Genomic DNA, 18,431 nt, shown 5'->3' with positions numbered 1-18,431 from the left:
CTGAGTCTAGAGCTCATATCATGCCCCGTGTATAATATGGCCTCTAGACTCAATATGTGGTTTGTTTCCCATTTGCTAATGTCCATGCCATCCACCACTAAGATACTCCCCCGTATCTTATCTGAGAATTTCCCCATTATGTTAACCTCCTATACCACCTCTGTGATTCTATAGCTAGCGGTTGAGATGTACAGAACTGTGAGACACTGTCTTTAGAACTGAAGTTGGGGCAGCCATTGTCAAATTCTTTAGCTCTTTAGCTTCTTTATCTTAAATGAAAACTAAGCGGAAGAAGTAACTATTCTAGGTGAAGCTTTTAAAGCTTATATTTGGGGAATATGTATGTCTAATATGCTGGTGTTCTTAAGTCAATTAGCAATAGTATGGATCACCTCAAATCTGTACTTAGATCATTAGAAAATGCCCATATATCCTCCAACAATATAGTGATTCTGGTGCAGACTCAGGAGTCTTTGACGGAATACAGTCTCGCTTGGGTCACTATAAGGGAACGAGTGTCTGAGGGGATCCCCAGTATCTGACGAGACAGTGCAGGGACAATGTCAGACCAGGCTGATATCCTAGCAGAATACTGACAGTTCTATTAACACCTATATACTCCTCTAGCACGTCATGATAGTGCCTACCATGAGGGCTATCTTGACCAGGTAGTTCTTGCTTGAATTGATGGTGTGGCCAGGGAAATACTGAACTCCCAGATAACTCTTGAGGACATTAAAAAAGCCATAATGAACCTCCCCAGTGGAAATGTTCCAGTTGGTGACAGGCTTCCTGTAGATTGCTACACAGAATATATAGAACTGCTAGCACTGCGTGTCATGGATGTGTACAGTGCTTCTATCACTAGGGGATGTCTACCTCCGACCATAATGGAGGCAGCGATCACGGTATTGCTAAAACCAATTAGAGACCCCAGCTAATGCTCTTTTCACAGATCACTCTCTCTCTCTCTCTCTGCTAAATACTGATACAACATTCTAACCAAACTCCTGGCACAACGCCTCCAGCAAGCTGGATTCATTACCCAGAGATGGGCTGCCTTTAACTTTCGAACGCTGATGGCAATTCTACAAAGAGTCAACCTGCAGCATCTAGCGATAGCGGGTCTCCTTGACACAGAAAATAATTTAATTAATTGGAGTGGCTGTTCATGGTGACAGTCACCACCGGATGGGACTGGGCAATTACTACTTGACACCCTTGCAGCCAGAGTCAGAGTAAATAAATACTATTCCAGTTCCCTCTCTGTTGCCAGGGGACTAGCAAGAGCTGCCCCCACTGATTTGTTCTTTAGCAGTGGAGCTGCTGGATTGATTTGTGAGAGAGCTGCAGGCACATCAGGGCTTGTGCCTCAGATATGGCTCATTCATCTTCTTGCTTTATGCAGGCGATGTGACATTATTTGTTAAATGTCCTCAGGACAATCTATCCCCCATCATTTGAGAGATTGTGCGATTAGGAGGATAATCATAGTTACAACTTACCTGATACAAGTCTGAAGTTTTCCCACTTACAGATTTTTCTTCTGCTAGCCCACTGGACTATCCTTGACAGTGGAGTCCTAATAGGGGTAAATATCTAGGAGTTTGGGTGACTCATGATCATGATGATTTGAGCATGATGAATTTTGATACTGTGATTGACAAGTTGACGACGTGTGTTGACAGATGGGTCTGCCTGCTCCTCTCCATGATGGGGCGCATATACCGAATTACGATGGTAATATCACCAACATTCATGTATCTTTTTGCTAACATATATGTACACCTATCGTTGCACTTCTTTAAACAATGGAGCAGGCCATTTTCTGGCTCATATGAGGCAGGGGCCAACCAATAATATGTTTTATGAGGCGCTCACCACCCTCTAGAGGCAGGTGGACCCGTTATGCCACATTTTTATATCTATTATTTAATTGCACAGGCACACTATTTGAAATGTTCGGCCACATCCCGGGTGACTGTGCCACATGTTAGAGTTGAACAATCCATCGCTCGCAGGCCATTTCTCCTGGCGAGAGTAACCGCTTCACCACGAAGGTGAGAGGCGATGTCGACGGGGTTGCCTCAACTTGTCGGGCATGGTGGAAATTGGTGAAACTGCTTGATCTGTGTATGTGGTACTCCCCTTTGCTGACCCTTACTTTCAATCCCATGCTCCCCACCACTAGCGAAATAACAGTAAAGAGACTGTCGCGTACAATGGGGCAGACGATGATCAGCGATTTCTTTGTTGATGGCACCTTTATCTTATACATAACACAACAAAGAATGGAGGGTCAGAGGGAACAAATGTTTAAAGACCTCCTCATGGTTTACTTCCCCAGACACAACTATATGCAAAACCAGAAAACCAGAGAGGTCTATAAGTCAGTGTGCCTGACCACAGTAACAAGTCTATAAAGTATGTCACCGAGTGCATTAGTCACTGATAACTATAAAAAGGAAAAAGAAAACGCGTGTATGCAAGAAAGTAGAAGTAATTGCTGGTTCAAAAGAACAACTGGTAAAAATGATCCAAGTTATAGGATAACCATCAAACCGACCAAGTGATCAATCCTATCATGTGGTCGTCCAGACTGCACGTAGGCAGGCCCTTTGATCATCAGGACCGTACGCCTGGCAGTAAAACTTTTGACACTGGATCAAATCCACAGCTGGTCTATTAGCCACCAATTTCTTATGGATGGTTCATGGTAATAAGAAAACAGTGCAACATAAACAAAAAGTGTAGTGATGTTAAGATAAGGTGATGTGTCTATACCAACTAATTTTAATAAAGAACAAGACACATCCCCTAATTAAAAAATTAGAACAGCGCAAGCGACAGTGTGAAACAAATAACTGTCGTAAATCGGGCCAACATTTTTCTGCCTATCGGGCTAACAGACCCTCGGCATTCATCAGGGCCACTGCTCTTAAATTGCTGCTACTGTCACAAAAATGTTGTGAAAATTAAATATATTATCCCTGAACGCAGTTCATGTGATAATCAAAAATAAAGTGAATTTATTAGAAACAATACAACCTGTAGCCAGAGTTGTATATTAATCCTCCTTGTCTTGTTTGGTTCTGGAGGACATCTGAAAAACCATAAATCATTTATTTTAGAAAAACTTTCTACAATCTCGTCAATACGTACGTTCTCTGAATCAAACTTTGTAAAGAAAAATTTTCCTTATTTCTCACCCAAACTGACAGGGGACTGGACCTCACCTCACCTGGACCATGCTCAGGTATCCGAGGCCCCGCACTGTGGATAAAAGAGTGCAAACAAGGCTGGCGTCAAATATCTACCTATATGTAGATTAACCATGAAGCCCAACGAATAACCCTGTTATACCTGTCACTCCTGTCCACAATAGTTAAATAATAGAGAGACCATCAGTTCTCAACCCAGCACTAAGCCTGGGCAAGGCACTACGCTACGCTCGCGTAGTTTGCGAAGTTCGCGCTACTTCGCACTACGCGAACTGCACGTAGCACAGTGCGAACACGCGTAGCGTAGTGTTGCGTAGTGCTGCGGTCATTTTTTGCTTGCTCGCGGTCCTCAACGTCAAGTTGGCGACCGCGAGCAAGCAAAATGACATCCCGGTGAGACTTTTTCCTTGTTCGCGATCAGCAACTTCAAGTTGGCGCTCGCGAGCATGGAAAATAAACCTCCTGGCGAGATTCCCAACGCGAGGAGGTCAGGTTACTCATTGCGAGTGGTCGCGTATGCTCGCGACCGCTCGCGATGAGAAACTACCAGTTCGTGTTGAGAAAGCTGAAGCTCGAGTAAAAATCTACTCGAGCAGCAGAAAACTACAGCTCGCACTGTGCAAGATGCCATTTTCAATGATTGCACAGTGCCGGTTGCTTGTCCGCACTGTGCAATCATTGAAAACGACATCTGGCACAGTGTGAACAAGGTACTACGCAGTTCGCGAAGTGCTACGCGTAGCTCGCGTAGTGCGAACTTCACTTTGCGTAGCTTCGCGAAGTGCTACTTCGCGAACTACCCCCAGCCCTACCCAGCACCCCAAAGTGCCAACCCTCACACCTCATCTTGTTTTCTCTTGTTTTCTCTTGTTTTAGACACAGTGATCTTATGTCTCAATATTAAATAAAAATGTGTGTTATCTTATTTTAGACACAATGTTCTTATCTCTATGTATAGGAATTAACCTACAAAATGTGTGTTTAATCATTCAAAAGACCCCCTAAAGGAAAACGCTCTCTAGGTGTCCACATCTTAATCTATACAACAACAACTCCTAACATGTCCAACTCACCTATCCGTCGGTGCCACCAAACTCTCCTGAGCCTTGGGGGAGGCACCGGCGCGAGTGAGCCAGCCGTTTTGATTTACAAAATGGTCAAAGGGGACTATTTTCTTGTCCTGTGTGATTAGTGCCTCAAAAACCTTTATCTTATTGCAGGATTTCCAGTGCTGCAGGCATGCCACTCCACTGGTCACTTTCAGTTATCATAGACTGCGCTTGGCGACCAGAGCGGCCCTCCCCAACATTTCCTGATGCGCCACCCAAGATGTTCCTCCTCACTGCGTATATCACCAGAGTTGACATTGGTCATTCGGTTTCCTTCTTAAATACCACATTCATGTCATGTACTAATTACACATTACATAACAAGAAGCTACCCTGACTCAGTGTCTGATTCCTAGTACAAGATGAGGCACTGTATGGCAATGAATTAGGTGGTGATGGGCATATCAAAAAAATTTATGGACTGGCCTCACACACCACCAGGTGTCATGCTTCATCATCGTCTGTCCTTGCCCTTTAAAAACCACGTTTGAAAAAGGGCGGCCCTACACCTGGAGACAGGGAGGCACTTCTATAACTAAGTGGGGGCCCCTGTTGAATAAGTGAGTGAGTGATGTTAAAAATCGATGTACGGCCTGCATGAAGTTTTAATTGTGCAGAACGTGCTCGATATTAAAAGTAATGGTGGAGACTAGGGGGTTTAGTACCCGATATCCATCTGTGTTGTCAACATGTTTCTGCCAGTATGGCCAGAAGGGTCCATGGAATTCATCAGGGCCTAAATAAAAGGGCTCCTATCCTGTCTCTAAGAGACAAAGATGAATCTACTCACGTAGGCTGGCTCTAGTCCAACTCTACCATGACATTATCGGAACACCTGTAAAGAAATTATATATCACAGTATAAGCGAAACAGTAAAATACACTCATACTGGTTAGGAAGGAATAAGACGAGAACACATGCACGAGGTACATTTAAAGTGCATGTAGTGAGCACACGTGTCACTGCATATGTGGTGCTTAAAGAAAAAAATAGTTGTCAGACCAGCTCACACTCTTACCCTATTAAAGGTGTAGGGATGTCCCATAGGAAGGGAGGAGTAGAGGGACCCCTGAAGTCAAACTCTGAATACCAAATTAATTTAAAGAAAATTAAAAAGGTGAAAGTTAGAGAGATGCGTAATGATGGTTCAGCAATGCATTCACTCTTATACATAGTTGAGGCTTGTACAACCACGTATCTCAATCAAACACCCATTCAACCCCTTACTACTCCTAAGGTGCTTCCTCGTCGCTTCCCTACTGGTGAAAGGCTTGGGGAGGCAGCGTGGTATTTATACGTGTGGTCCGGTGAGTAATTGGCTCATTAACGTATGAATGAATTGCACCTGGGACTCCATTGTCAGGCGCTGCGATAATGCATCATACTTCCATTGTCCTCATGAGAAAGCCTAATCTAAACGTCATCAGAGTGAGGCTATCAGGAATGAAGGGAGCATTCTGATCCAGCTCAGTGGTTTTGGAACCATGCATGCGCATGCGAGTACTTGAGTGTACCGATTGCTGCGCATGTGTCTTAATTACCCTAAAATAGTACAGAGGGAGCGAAGTGTGATTTCACGTTGAGTAACAGTAGCCGAAATGTCACTCCCCAGTGTGAGCGTGTTAATTTGAAAAAATAGACACGGTAGTAGCTATGAATATGTTGCAGCGCATGTGTTTCATTATTTGAGAAGGAGCAGGAAACATTGAGTGTTCCGTTGCTGTATTCAAAAACTCCTAAACGTGAGGGACAATAAAGTAGAAGGAAATGATTGATACTGTGTTTGCACCCATAATTGGATGTAAAGCTGGAATGAATGAACATAGGGGACCAGAAGTACACTGCTGTAAACAAGTGTTTACAAATGGGGGAGGGGTTTTTGTGTGTTCACACATGCCAACCAGTGTTGGTCTCTGGTCTGAAATATTGGTTAGTCCAGGACTGTATTTGTACCCATCATAGAATGTATAGGTGGAATAACGTCACAGTGTCATATGGAACTACTTCATATGTAGCCATGGTATTTCATCGTTTAACCCATGGTCACTTGATTTAAGGCGGTACACCCACCTCTGTTCCCGAATGTGAAGTTTTCTTTGTATGTTGGGACTCCCAGAGTGCATATTTTCCAATACAACCCACTCAAGGTCCTTGTCGCAATGTCCTTGCTCCATAAAATGTCGTGTGAGCTTTGTGGTTTTTTTTTACATCTGATGGTGCTCCGGTGTTTGTTGATCCGGACCTTTACTTTACGTAGTGTCATGACTACATATAGAAGGTTGTAGGGGCACTTTATTAGATAAACCACATTCTCACTGTTACAGTTGGTCAGACTCTTCAAAATCCATGGTCTGTTTGTGTTGATGTCGACCTCTTTAGTTTGATTAGTAAATTGGCATGCTATGCAATTTCCGCAAGGATAGTGGCCAACGGGTCTGTTCGGATCCCACAATGTGGTTTGTGTCTGTGGTGGGAGTGGTGTAACCTTGGAGTGAACAACTGCATCCCAAATGTTCAAATTTCTCTTGAACGCAAACATTGGTGCGGTCCATTGCTTTCCTGCCCTGTTCAGTATAAGCCAGTGTTTCCGAATGATGTTTTGGACTTAGATGGAAATCGGGGTGTATGTCGTGACACATACTATCTTCTCACTCTTTCGATTGTTGTTCCGGGCTCTTTTTCTAGCCTTCGTGACCATTTTCTTTGGGTAATGGCATTGGATCAACTTGTCTTCTAGGGTTTGGGCTTGATGGTCGTATGTTTCCAACAAAAAGCAGTTCCTCCTCATGCGGAGGAATTGGCCCACTAGATTCTGTCTTAGTGCTTTGGGATGAAGCTCTCGTACATGAAAAGGCTGTTTTTGTCAGTAGGTTTATTGTGCACTATCGTGCTTAACCCTTCTTCATTAAGGGTAATCACGAGGTCCAAAAACACTGCTCCATTCTTGTTGATGTTGTACGTGAATTTGAGGTGTTCGTCTCGCGTGTTGAGCCAATCGCAGAAATAGGTAGCTTGTTGGTGGTTCCGTTGCCAGATGATGAGGATGTCATCGATGTATCGGCCCCACAACTTTAGTTGTTGTTTGAAGGGGTTTTCCTGCTGGTAGATGAAATCTACCTCAAATTGGTGTACATAGAGGCACGCCATACTGGGAGCAAAAGTGCTTCCCATAGACGTGCCTCTGACCTGGTGGTATATGGTATTGTTGTACTCGAAGACGTTTTCTGTCTGAGCCATCTCTGCACATTCCATGATGAAACTGCGCGGGGTGATGAAGTCCCATTCCTTCTCTTGAAGTATGTGCTCCACAACTAGAGGCTAGAGTACGTCACTGGGGTATGCTCATGTACAGATCAACCCGTCTTCTCTTGGGTCAAATTCCATGTCTCTGAGTAGACATAATACATCCTTAGTGTCTTTGAGATAAGTTGTTGATGTTTGAACAATCAGTTTGAGGAACCAGTGGCAAAACTGCGAGAGGGGTTCGAGTACTGAGCCGACACCCGACACAATCGGTCTTGCCAGTGGTGGATCCTTGTTCTTGTGGATTTTGGTAGGGTGTTGAACTTTGGGGTCCATGAGGCATTACCCTCCAGAAATTCAGCCTCGTGTTTAGTGATCCAATTGTTGGCAATCCCCTCTTCAACTATGCTTTGATCTTAGTGGAGAGTCTAGACATTGGGTCATTTGTCGTGACCTCATAGCGGTCTTCATCTGATAGGAGGCGCATGCACTCTGCATGGTATTTGTCTTGGTCCATGACAACCATCGCTCCCCCTTTATCCGCCGGCTTAAAAACCAGATTGCTGTTTGCCTTCACATTCTCCAATGCTATCTTCTCACCGCGCTTCAGATTTTGAAATCCCTTGTTTTTCTGTACAATTGATTGCATCTATTTCTTTCAGGACTGCTTGTTCAAAAGCCTGGATATGGCAAGGAACAGCGTGGGTGGGGGGTACAAAAGTGAATTTCTTTCTCAGACCCATGCTGTTGGTCGGTTGTTCCCAGACATGTTCTTTTCCCTCGAAGAAGTCTTTCAATTTAATTTTTCTGAAGAATTGGGCCAACTTGGTACAGAGGGTGAAAGGTCATTCTTGGGCGTGGGTGCAAAGCCTAACACTTTTGCGAGAATGCTCTCTTCATCTGGCGTCAAGGTGTGGTTGCTCAGGTTTACCACATTTGGTGCTAATTCCTTGTTCTCTTCCCTTGCTTCTCATCACCACTATATTTGGTGTCTGGTCTTCCCAGTGGACTCTGGCGCCTTGTCTCTGGTCCTTTTGCTGTCCTCTTCTGCGGGTACGGCCTCTGTATAAAAAAGGCGGTGGTCCTTGTTGGTATGGGAAACCTTGTGGGTAAAAAGGCTGCTGCCAATACCCGAAGGGGGGCAGTGGCGGGGGTAATCGTGGTTCTTAATAGAATTGACAAGGTCCTTCCCCTGGTCTTCCCTTGTCTACGCTTTCACTGCTGCTCCTTTCATCTCCTGAATGGAAGGTCCAGTTCATCGGGGTCGGTCTGGGTCTTTGGTGTTTCCTATTTGTAGCCGGGGTCTGTGGTTTATCACAGTACTCATCCGGACAGCAGATGATGAAGCATGACACCTGGTGGTGTGTGAGGCCAGTCCATACATTTTTTTGATATGCCCAGCACCACCTAATTCATCGGCATAATGTGCATCATCTTGTACTAGGAATCAGACACTGAGTCAGGGTAGCTTCTTGTTGTGTGCTATATGTTGGTTGGAGGCCAGCTGACCCTGCCTACCCCGCAACCTCTTGTACCCTCCTCTTTTGAACAAAAGGGTTCCTGTATATATATATATATATGACTGATTACACATTCTCAGAAGCCAAATGCAAATTTGGGGCCTCCCTATGCCAACTAGTCCCCGGCAAGTCGTTTCATTCCTATCTGCTGCGATCTGCTGAGGCTGCCTCTTCACTTCATCCAGCATGCTCACAGTAGGATTTATCCTGATATGCTGGTTCTGTCTGTCCTCATGTCTTCAACCTCTGCCCGAAGGTGACTTTTCAACTCCCTTATTGATGATATGTATACACGATTATCATTTGTGATGCAAAGAGATGCTGTGAAGTTTCTTTTTTCCTCTATGCTCTTTTATATAACATAAAACCCAATAAAAACAAAAACAAAAAATATTACCAAATGGGAAAGGTGAACGCCTTCTGTGGAAATGTTCATCCACTCTTGCTGGCCCTGCATATTTGAAAGAATGCATTCTTTCATTTTAATGTGTACATGACCTCATCTCAATGTAGCAGATAAATGAAGCCTTGCACGGGTCGGGAACCCCCTGCAGGAGGTACTCTACGTGTTCCATGCTGAGATGATGCTGAATTAATATGCCTTAGATCCTACTTACCCCGTGCCCTTTAAGAAATCATATGGAAAGTCGTGGGTGGGGACTATCAGGGTATGCCACAATGTAGGGAAATGCAGATACACACTGCATACGTCCCGGTCGGAATGTCCCTGATCTCCCTCCTAACAGAGGTCAGGGGTGTCCATCCATATCACATGACAGTGCGCTAAACCCAGAGGAGGGCTCTGAAGACCCACAAGGCCTCCTAAAGAATGAATGCAGTCTGGAACTGCACCCATCTTCATGTGGGACTTACAAGTGTATACAACAGACAACTGCAGGTGAATCCATCATGGTGTGTCTCCCTGCTGGAATCACCACTCAAATAATAGGGAGAGAGGAAAACTATACAGAGGAGATTCCCAAATGCTTCTAATTCAATAACACTAGGGAGAGATTTTCCTAGACAATGTTTTATAATAGATCTGAGGGGGACATTCTTGTTTTTCCAAAAAGGACTCTCACCCACATATTTCTCTGTGGCATGCTTCATCATTGTGTCCTCTCCCGGTTCAGTTTTACACCACCAGATTGGCTCAACCAGTAGGCTGAGGGGAGCATTTAGATGTAACTGAGAGGTTTGAGCTCAGGCCAGGAACTACTAAAATATCCTAAGATGTCTGTCAGCTGTGCTTTAATTACAAAATATTCAGACACCCACAGCAGATCAAAAACAACAAAATGGGGAAGTACAGAGAAGGTCAATGGTCCACTCAAGACCGAGGAAGGTACAAGTAACTCTGGGCCCTGAATGCAATTGATGTGTTCTAGTAGCTACTCACAGAAAAGCTTCATGAGTCATGCCCTTGAGTTTGACATTATGGTGGTATAAGTTCAGCAGTCCAACACAGATATCCAAGGATCTATGGCTTCTAATCACATTAATTCGCTTTTTAATGGATTTAACGGATATGTGCTTTTATTTACAGCCACAAGATGAAGACCAAGATGGTAAAGAGGAAGAGGAAAAAGAAGAAGACTGCACCTCACCGCCTTTCACGGCAGAGAGGAGACGAAGTTTATGGTATTCCAGCCACTACACAACTGATGAGAGAAAAGTAAGATACATGATACATAATAATTGCACAAATGCATTGGTACACAACAACAGACATTTTCTGTGATCCGCCTATAAAATAATAGATGAAATACAATCCTTTCGATTTTTTCATAAAGTATCAATGATGGTATTCAGATATGGCATGTGACAGGGCATTTATTTTGTGTATATGATAAATATATTTATAGAAGAGGGCCACATGAACAAAATCTTACAATATGTTAACATGTTAATCAAAATGGATTGTTTCAAGATATCGATTTTACCAATGAGTGAAATGGTAGATATTTTATAATTGAAAACATAATTAGATAGATTTAAAATGTATCTCGCGCTACCATTAGAACAGTCAAATGTTAACAAAAATTGCTAAGCTGGCATGATTGGAAAATCCATCTGACAACGTAATATATATATTTTTTTAATGTATTTCATACTATGCAGTTTTTCAGAGATTCAACAATTAAAGCCTGTAATTAAACTCTGAGTTTTGTTCATAGTATTTTCATAACTAATCTAGGTTGATTATTTCTTCATTTCGTTTTTTATAAAAAATAATAGAGTTTTAATTAAAATAAATGTTACACTTAGTAGAAAGTTTGCACACTTAGAATTGAAAAACAAAATAAAAATATATAGGATAGGGACAAAAAGCATTGGTGAGCATTGTGTTGAAGTTGCAATCGCGTCATCTATGCAGTTTGAAGCTTGCTTTCCTAAATGTAATGACCAACTCTTATGGGAGTAAGGATACTGATTTCACACTTCAGAAAGCATATTGAGACATCTTTGAATTTCATTGCCCCTCACGTGGGAAAGTGTGAACACCATTACACGCTACACAGATCATAAAAGAAACAAGTGCCATGCACTCGTCGTGGCTTTTATCCTAGAGACATAACAATACCCATAGGTATCCATTCTCTTCATAAGAAGGTAGTTCCAAATATGGCTCATAACAATTAGCTAAAATACACTATCAATTTCCTAACCAAAAACTTAAAAAACGCTTTAAACATGATTAATATTATGTCAGTCAAAAATCAGCTGGAACTGTCATATTGTACTCAGGACCTTTCTCTAGTTGGAGGTGAGGATTTTATACACATGAGGTTTTGGAAGTTATTCATGTTGTTACGTCCATAAAAGTACAACTTTGAACTTTACCGCATGCTTGTTACTTGTTTTATTTATTTATTATTAAGCTTGAGTTGTGAAGTGTAGGTCAATGACTATATGTAATTATATAGCAAGATGACGAGCATTTGAAAGACTGACAATTGATGAAATGATGTTAAATGTGAGTGTAAAACTTATATACTAAATATAAATATTATTTTTATTTTTCCACATATCGTTATTTTGTCTAGATTTATAATCACGACCCAGTTTTATTTTTTGGGAAAATGATTGTGTATTTTATTGTGAATTACCCTCTTTCAATATTATATTGTGGGGTACATTTGTTTTGATGTGTCACACAAAAAGTAGCTAGCATAGAAGCTAACATAGGAAAAATATGGCCTGCTTCTCAAACAAAGAGATGGATGCCTACTTCATTCAGTGAACCAGCAGAAGACATCAGAGTCTCCAGGGAAAATAATGCACTCTCTATGTAATTCATAACCTGATCTAATAAAAAGATATCACAAGCTCTGCATAATTACATTTCTCTTGTATGGATCTAGCGTCTTCATTAAGTATACCTTTAGGAACTCTTATGGTTGAAAGAGTATCCACTTGCACATTTTTATACAGAGCTCATTATGGTCCTTGAAGGAGGAAAGATGATCTTCTCTTTATTGACTTGTAGTGTACAATAGTATCTCTGGTTTCCAAAGCACTTACGCTGTTGTGCTACTGGTACAAGATGCAATGCCAAACAGTGTTTGCAGATAAATCGTTCACAATCAAATGAAAGTATCTAGTTGCAGATGCATCAAACAAGCAGAAGGCTAAGGAGTCACCTCACATAGCACACAAACAAGCTCAGTATTCCATTCAAGGAGTGTGCGCTGGAGGCAAAATCAACTGAAGGAAATAGTAACACCCTATCATCTGTGCTAAAAAAAATCCTCTACATCTATATCTATACATCTTACGTCATATTTAAGAAATAAAGCATCCCAACTGGATCGAGAATATCTTCCAATAGGGTTTAAGTTGGTAATATATCTTGATCATCTGTTTGTACTTTTTGCTGGAAAACCAACAAAGATGGTTACGAAAAGTAAAATTTAGGACGTTAGCTATACAGAAATACAATAACAGTTTAGTGTGACCGAAACTCTTTATTGACACATATGGCTGTTTTTCATACACGATTCTTAAAAGATGTGTTGATGTTGGCAATGTTGATGTATTTGTAAGATTTGTGTACATTTTGTCATTTTTAAGGACTGACATCAGTGCAAACATTTAAGATAATTATACTTTTCCTGGATCGGTCATGGACTGCTATGCCAGGTTCAGTGGATTGCCAACAAGGCACATTTTTTACCCTTTTTATTATCCATAGGGTTAAAGTCCATGTCCCACATAAGCACAAAATACAGGGGTTTACCAATTCTTTCCCACCCTAAAAAGGCACTTATTTATTCCTGCGCACATTAAAGACATGCAAAGTGTCTGTGAAAACGTACAATCTTAGGAGTGTGTCGGTGGTCGGAGAAGCACCCACTCCCAAACACTCCCTACCTTTTCTGTTTGAAGATTTATGCCAGCAATGTCTAGAGGAGTAAATATATACGTTGCCAATGTCCCGACTCCTAGTCTCTCAATCAGAATATGGAAATATCTGCTATCAGGTTACTTTGTTAGCAGCATATGCAAAAATGTTTGTAAATGGACTTCTTAGGGTTTGTTGCTAAATTGGATTCTAAGACTCCATAGCGCACTAATCATGTGTGCCCAGCTGGCAAAGACTTAGTTCAAGAAAATGACTAATATTTTCAACATCATTTTGAATGAAGTGCACAAATTACTTTTAATCCTGTTTTATACACTTTCTTGATTATATGCACTCCTTAATGACAGAAGTGATAGGCTGGTTGTACAACAGCTCAAAATCCTAGCAAGCTCGCGCTATTTGACCTCAGATTGTAATCAGCTCTAATATAAAACTAGATGCAAAACTAAGTTGATCCAATTGAAAACATAGGTATGACTTTTACTCTTGTTTTAATGCCTTAATGTAGAGCTACAGGAGCTGATGTTATCAAATTCCCATGTCTGACAACGTGTCAGTCATTGCATTATGTGCAACCCAGTGCATAAAGTTTTTGGAATAATTGATTTCAGTCAAAAATAGAGAAAGGCAATAGATTAGCGAGGGACAAGTAGAACTGATCATGCCTTCAATGTTTCAAGACCTCAGGCGTATTCTGCCAAGACTCTCCCGGCTGCTGAGTTAATATAAAAAAAACAACTTGCGGGATTAGAATCACATGCGTTACAGGTTGTTAGTGCCGTTTGTTACAGCAGCCTCAATTTTTGTCCCCGTGCTCGACTCCAGAATGACACTGCAAAGCATACATCGCTATGGACAACAAACAGGACAGCTCCCATAGGAGCGAATTATGCGCAGAACAAAAACATAACAATGAGAACAAACTTGGCAGTGACTGGCAACTGGGCAGTATTTCCCAAGAAATTCTTGAGCAGTGGGCAGGAACCCACTATGCATATGGGCGAAGCTCTCCTAGCTCTTGAGTGAGTTACCATCCCACCTGGGCAGGGGGTAAGTGTAATGCATGCATGGGGCAGTGAGTGTAAGCGACTCTGCCGAGACAGATATGTGACCCATCTGTTCCACAGTGATAGCTAGGGGACTCACAGCAAAGCAACCTACATTCATCCCTCTGGTCTCTACTCAAGCTCACAATCCATTCTGCAATCTGTGCAGACTCTGTTTGCTCCTTCCCACGTACATCGCCCAGCGATGGACCGCACCACAACTCAGTCATTCAATCAATCAAGAGGCCACTTTCCAGTGTCAATGTGGGGGTAACAGAATCCACCACATGCAGAGAAGCCCCAGCCTCCTCCTCCTACCCCCCATCTCACTATGTTTCAAGTCTTAATATTCATTATACAAAGCAACCAATGAGAAGTGAGTTCAAATTGGGACACAGGAATTGGACAGAGCGACTCCATAAGAATTCAAATGGAGAGAAATAGGTCCATCTATTTCCATCTGCATCTTTCAGAATATTTCTGATGCTAATGAGCTGTAATATATAGAAAGGTTTGCCTTGTCTGATTCTGTTTGGACTGAGTAATCATAAGGGGAAACAGCCTTTACGACACAGCATTTCCCACACAATGCCTTTACCACACATCCTCTACCATGCAATACCTTTACCTCACGTTGCCTTTACCACACAAGTCTTTACACACATATGTCTTTACCGCACATGCCTTTACACTTGAGATGTCATCAGTGATGTCAATGATGTTGTCATGAGCTATGTAATATGTGAGGTCATAAGCAGTGCATTGCTGGGGCGTAAGTTGTAGCTACCTCAGGTAGAACTCACGATGATGCCAATCTTCTGGGGCTGGACCCCGCTGTACAACAATGAATGTGTCCTTGTGTAACATAACTGTTGCTCATATAAAGCGCTCCAATACCTTCAGGTTGAGTTTGCGCTATATAAAAATAAACTGCAAAAATACATCGGATGGGTTTTGGGGGCCCATCCTCCCCACTTTCTAGGGGGCCATCTTGACAACTTGCACAAGGGGGCAGCAACGGTAGAGAAGGCATACTAAATCTATTATTGAAATGACTGACACAATGGCTACAACTAAAAGAGGTCTGAAACAGTGGATGTGGAAGCCATCTTAGAGAGGGCACTCGTCCTCCAACCAACTAAACACCTTTAACAGCAGACACGGAAATCACCAATATCGTCATCCAACTTGGATTGGGCAGTCTTCTTGGATTAGGCATAACATTAGAAAGATGACTAACACTTATAAAGCTGCTGCCATCTTAGACGGGCACTCGCCACCCAACTAAACACCAAGAATAGCAGCTATCATAGAAGTTCCAGCAACACATATATATTAACCCTATTGTTCTCACACCCTTACCTTCCCATGATCCAAATAGGAAACTTCTTGGGATCCATATCTCAAAAAACCACCATGAAGGGTCAGATTTTCTCTCTCGCTGCAACACAATTGAAGACTACTTTTGAACTACCAAGATCTACGAAGACACAAATATGCTAGCTCCCACAGCATCCCCTACCTCAAGTCTACCCAGTAACCTGAAACCCCATGGAGCAAACTTCTTCACCATAACCCACCCTCCGAATCTCTCAGCTAATGTCACAAAAAATGTCAAACACAAACTGATCAAGCAATACTCTGAAACACTAATAGCTGATATCTACTTCAACAGCTCCATGGGACTTGATCTTCCACACATCTTGACTTGCGAAATGGTGCACAACCCTAATAACCTCCTCAATATTTCAAAATCCACCATCATCCCATATGGCTGAAAACTGACGATGGCTAACTCTCCCACCTTCAAAGGCAAAGCTACCATAACCATCTACAGTAATGAAAGTATCATGATCCAAGATAATGACATCAACCTACGTTACTTCAACTACATTTTCCTGACACTAAAGAACGGCGTTCACCTCAAGACCAACCACCCACTACTGACCCAACCTCCACCTCAGGGTTTGACACAGGATAGTAAATACTCAAGTCCCACAATTCATCCCAACCACAGCTCCTCCACCATAACTCTCTCTGCCCACTCCTCCACCAGAAAGGAACCTTCCCACACCATGCATCTGGGACAAATTACATCCCCTCACCCACCAGCGATCGGCATTCCAGATGAGCCGACCTGGAAGAGCAGACCACCTCTTATCAATACCTGCAACTCTAATCCTAATCCAACTCGACCCACACCTACACACCCCTCCCTTTCCATGCCCACACCTTGCGGAATGCAGAGTGAGAGGCGCTGCTATCCGAATCTCGCAGCAACTCCACTCTTCCCCCACTAAATTATGTCCGCTGTGTCTGAAATGCCTCACTCAAAATAAATCCCACCTCAACTACTCCCCTCTCCCATTGCTAAAACCTAGGCCCATAACTGATCTAAAGGAACGACTAACCCACATGAATAACCAATTCAACATGTTAACACAGGGCAATAACAATATCCTATTGATCCTCAAATTGTTTCCTGAATTGGCCCAAAGCCCATTCCTCCCCTCCTCCCATACCTCAAAACAACACACATGACTGTCCAGAAGTCAGCCTCACAGCTGGTGCACATCGCCTCTCTGCAGCCTAGCACATTGTAGTGAGTTCTCTCTGAATACGTACAGGCATTGTTAAGTTAGCATAACCACGTTAGATGTTAGAAAGCCATCTTTTTGCTTTTGCACACGGCACTGCGTTTACATGTTATTTCTTAAAACAAACTGCTGACTCGAGACTTGCTTCACACAAGAGCAATCTGTTGTTACCATCCCAAGCTCTGCGCAGCGACCTTGGTCTGTACATGGTGTGACAAACAGTCTGGGTTATTACACAATGCATGTTTTTCACTCTAGGTTGATCGGCCCACTATTTAGCCATAACACACGCGCAGCTGCAAATGCCTGAAAATTAGTGCTTTTAGTATCACAGACATCATGTTTATTATTCAGACCGAAGACGAGCCTTCCTGCGAGAAGACTCCTGATGCTCCTGTGATGTGATTTCACTAAGCTGATCTTTGAGGTATGGGGTCCCCTATTCAAGCCTAAGAGACCTTCTATTAGCATAATAATAATATTAGCTTCTTAGTAAAGGGAAGGTGGTAGTATCCACTGTCATTATAATATGATCACCCCTTTTATATTCTATGGTATTGTAACTATGTTGCTGGTTTTGATATTAATCATTTGTCTGCTTGTATTAGCCAAAGTACTGCATCTTAGGACACGTGGTCTATAAAAATAAACCCCTTTTATTTACAACGTGTCTCTGTTGATTATTGTTGTGGACTGATGTGAGAATAATATACGAACAGGTATTTCCGATTCCCACCATTCCTGAGTATGTACTGAGTCGCTTGTTCTGGGTTGTCTATTCATTGGGACCGCCGAGCTAAATCTCGGATAACGAATGGGACACTTATGCTAGCCGGATACTGGGTTCTGGGTTCTGAGGTGAGTTTCTGGTACACCACAATTCACTGAGGTCCTGGGGTTCTTCGCATAGTTCTGTGTATCGGCAGAATCCCTGCAACATGGCGCACCTAACGTTTGGTCTATGAGTTGAAACGCCTTAGTAGTGCTTACATTTAGTCCACAGCACCCTCATTCTTGTTTCCGGATAACAAGTCTGACGGATTTAAACCTACCTAGTTCTATTGATATAGGTTCCTTCAAGCTTGATCATTAAAAAGGTTATTGAACCCTTGTGCTACTAAATACTTGAAGTATAGTTTGTCCTTATGGCAGTAGACATAGAAATAGAGGCGGTTTATCCGCATACAACTCCTGTGGAAAAACACAGGATCCTCACCATTAGTTTGCCTAAAGACTTAGTTCCCCATATAGATGATTGTGTATCCTGGGGTAAGATTTTTGCTGCAACGTACGCGCAGTGCTTCGGCACTCCGTCTATGTTACAGCTGC

General features: G+C 42.5%; 1 protein-coding gene across 3 annotated transcripts in view; it reads left to right on the top strand.

Annotated features, from left to right (window-relative positions):
• PIEZO2 (piezo type mechanosensitive ion channel component 2) overlaps positions 1–18,431 on the top strand; it is a 1,161,909-nt gene that overhangs the window by 724,137 nt on the left and 419,341 nt on the right. For all 3 annotated transcript variants that reach the window (XM_085607342.1, XM_085607341.1, XM_085607340.1), the window contains exon 9: positions 10,640–10,768. In XM_085607342.1, the coding sequence (XP_085463468.1) occupies positions 10,640–10,768 (129 nt within the window). The remainder of the gene's footprint in view (positions 1–10,639; positions 10,769–18,431) is intronic.

The sequence above is a fragment of the Triturus cristatus genome, chromosome 5_2 (genome assembly GCF_964204655.1).
Source record: "Triturus cristatus chromosome 5_2, aTriCri1.1, whole genome shotgun sequence".
In the NCBI taxonomy this organism is placed as follows: domain Eukaryota; kingdom Metazoa; phylum Chordata; class Amphibia; order Caudata; family Salamandridae; genus Triturus; species Triturus cristatus.
This window is presented reverse-complemented; position numbering and strand designations above follow the sequence as displayed.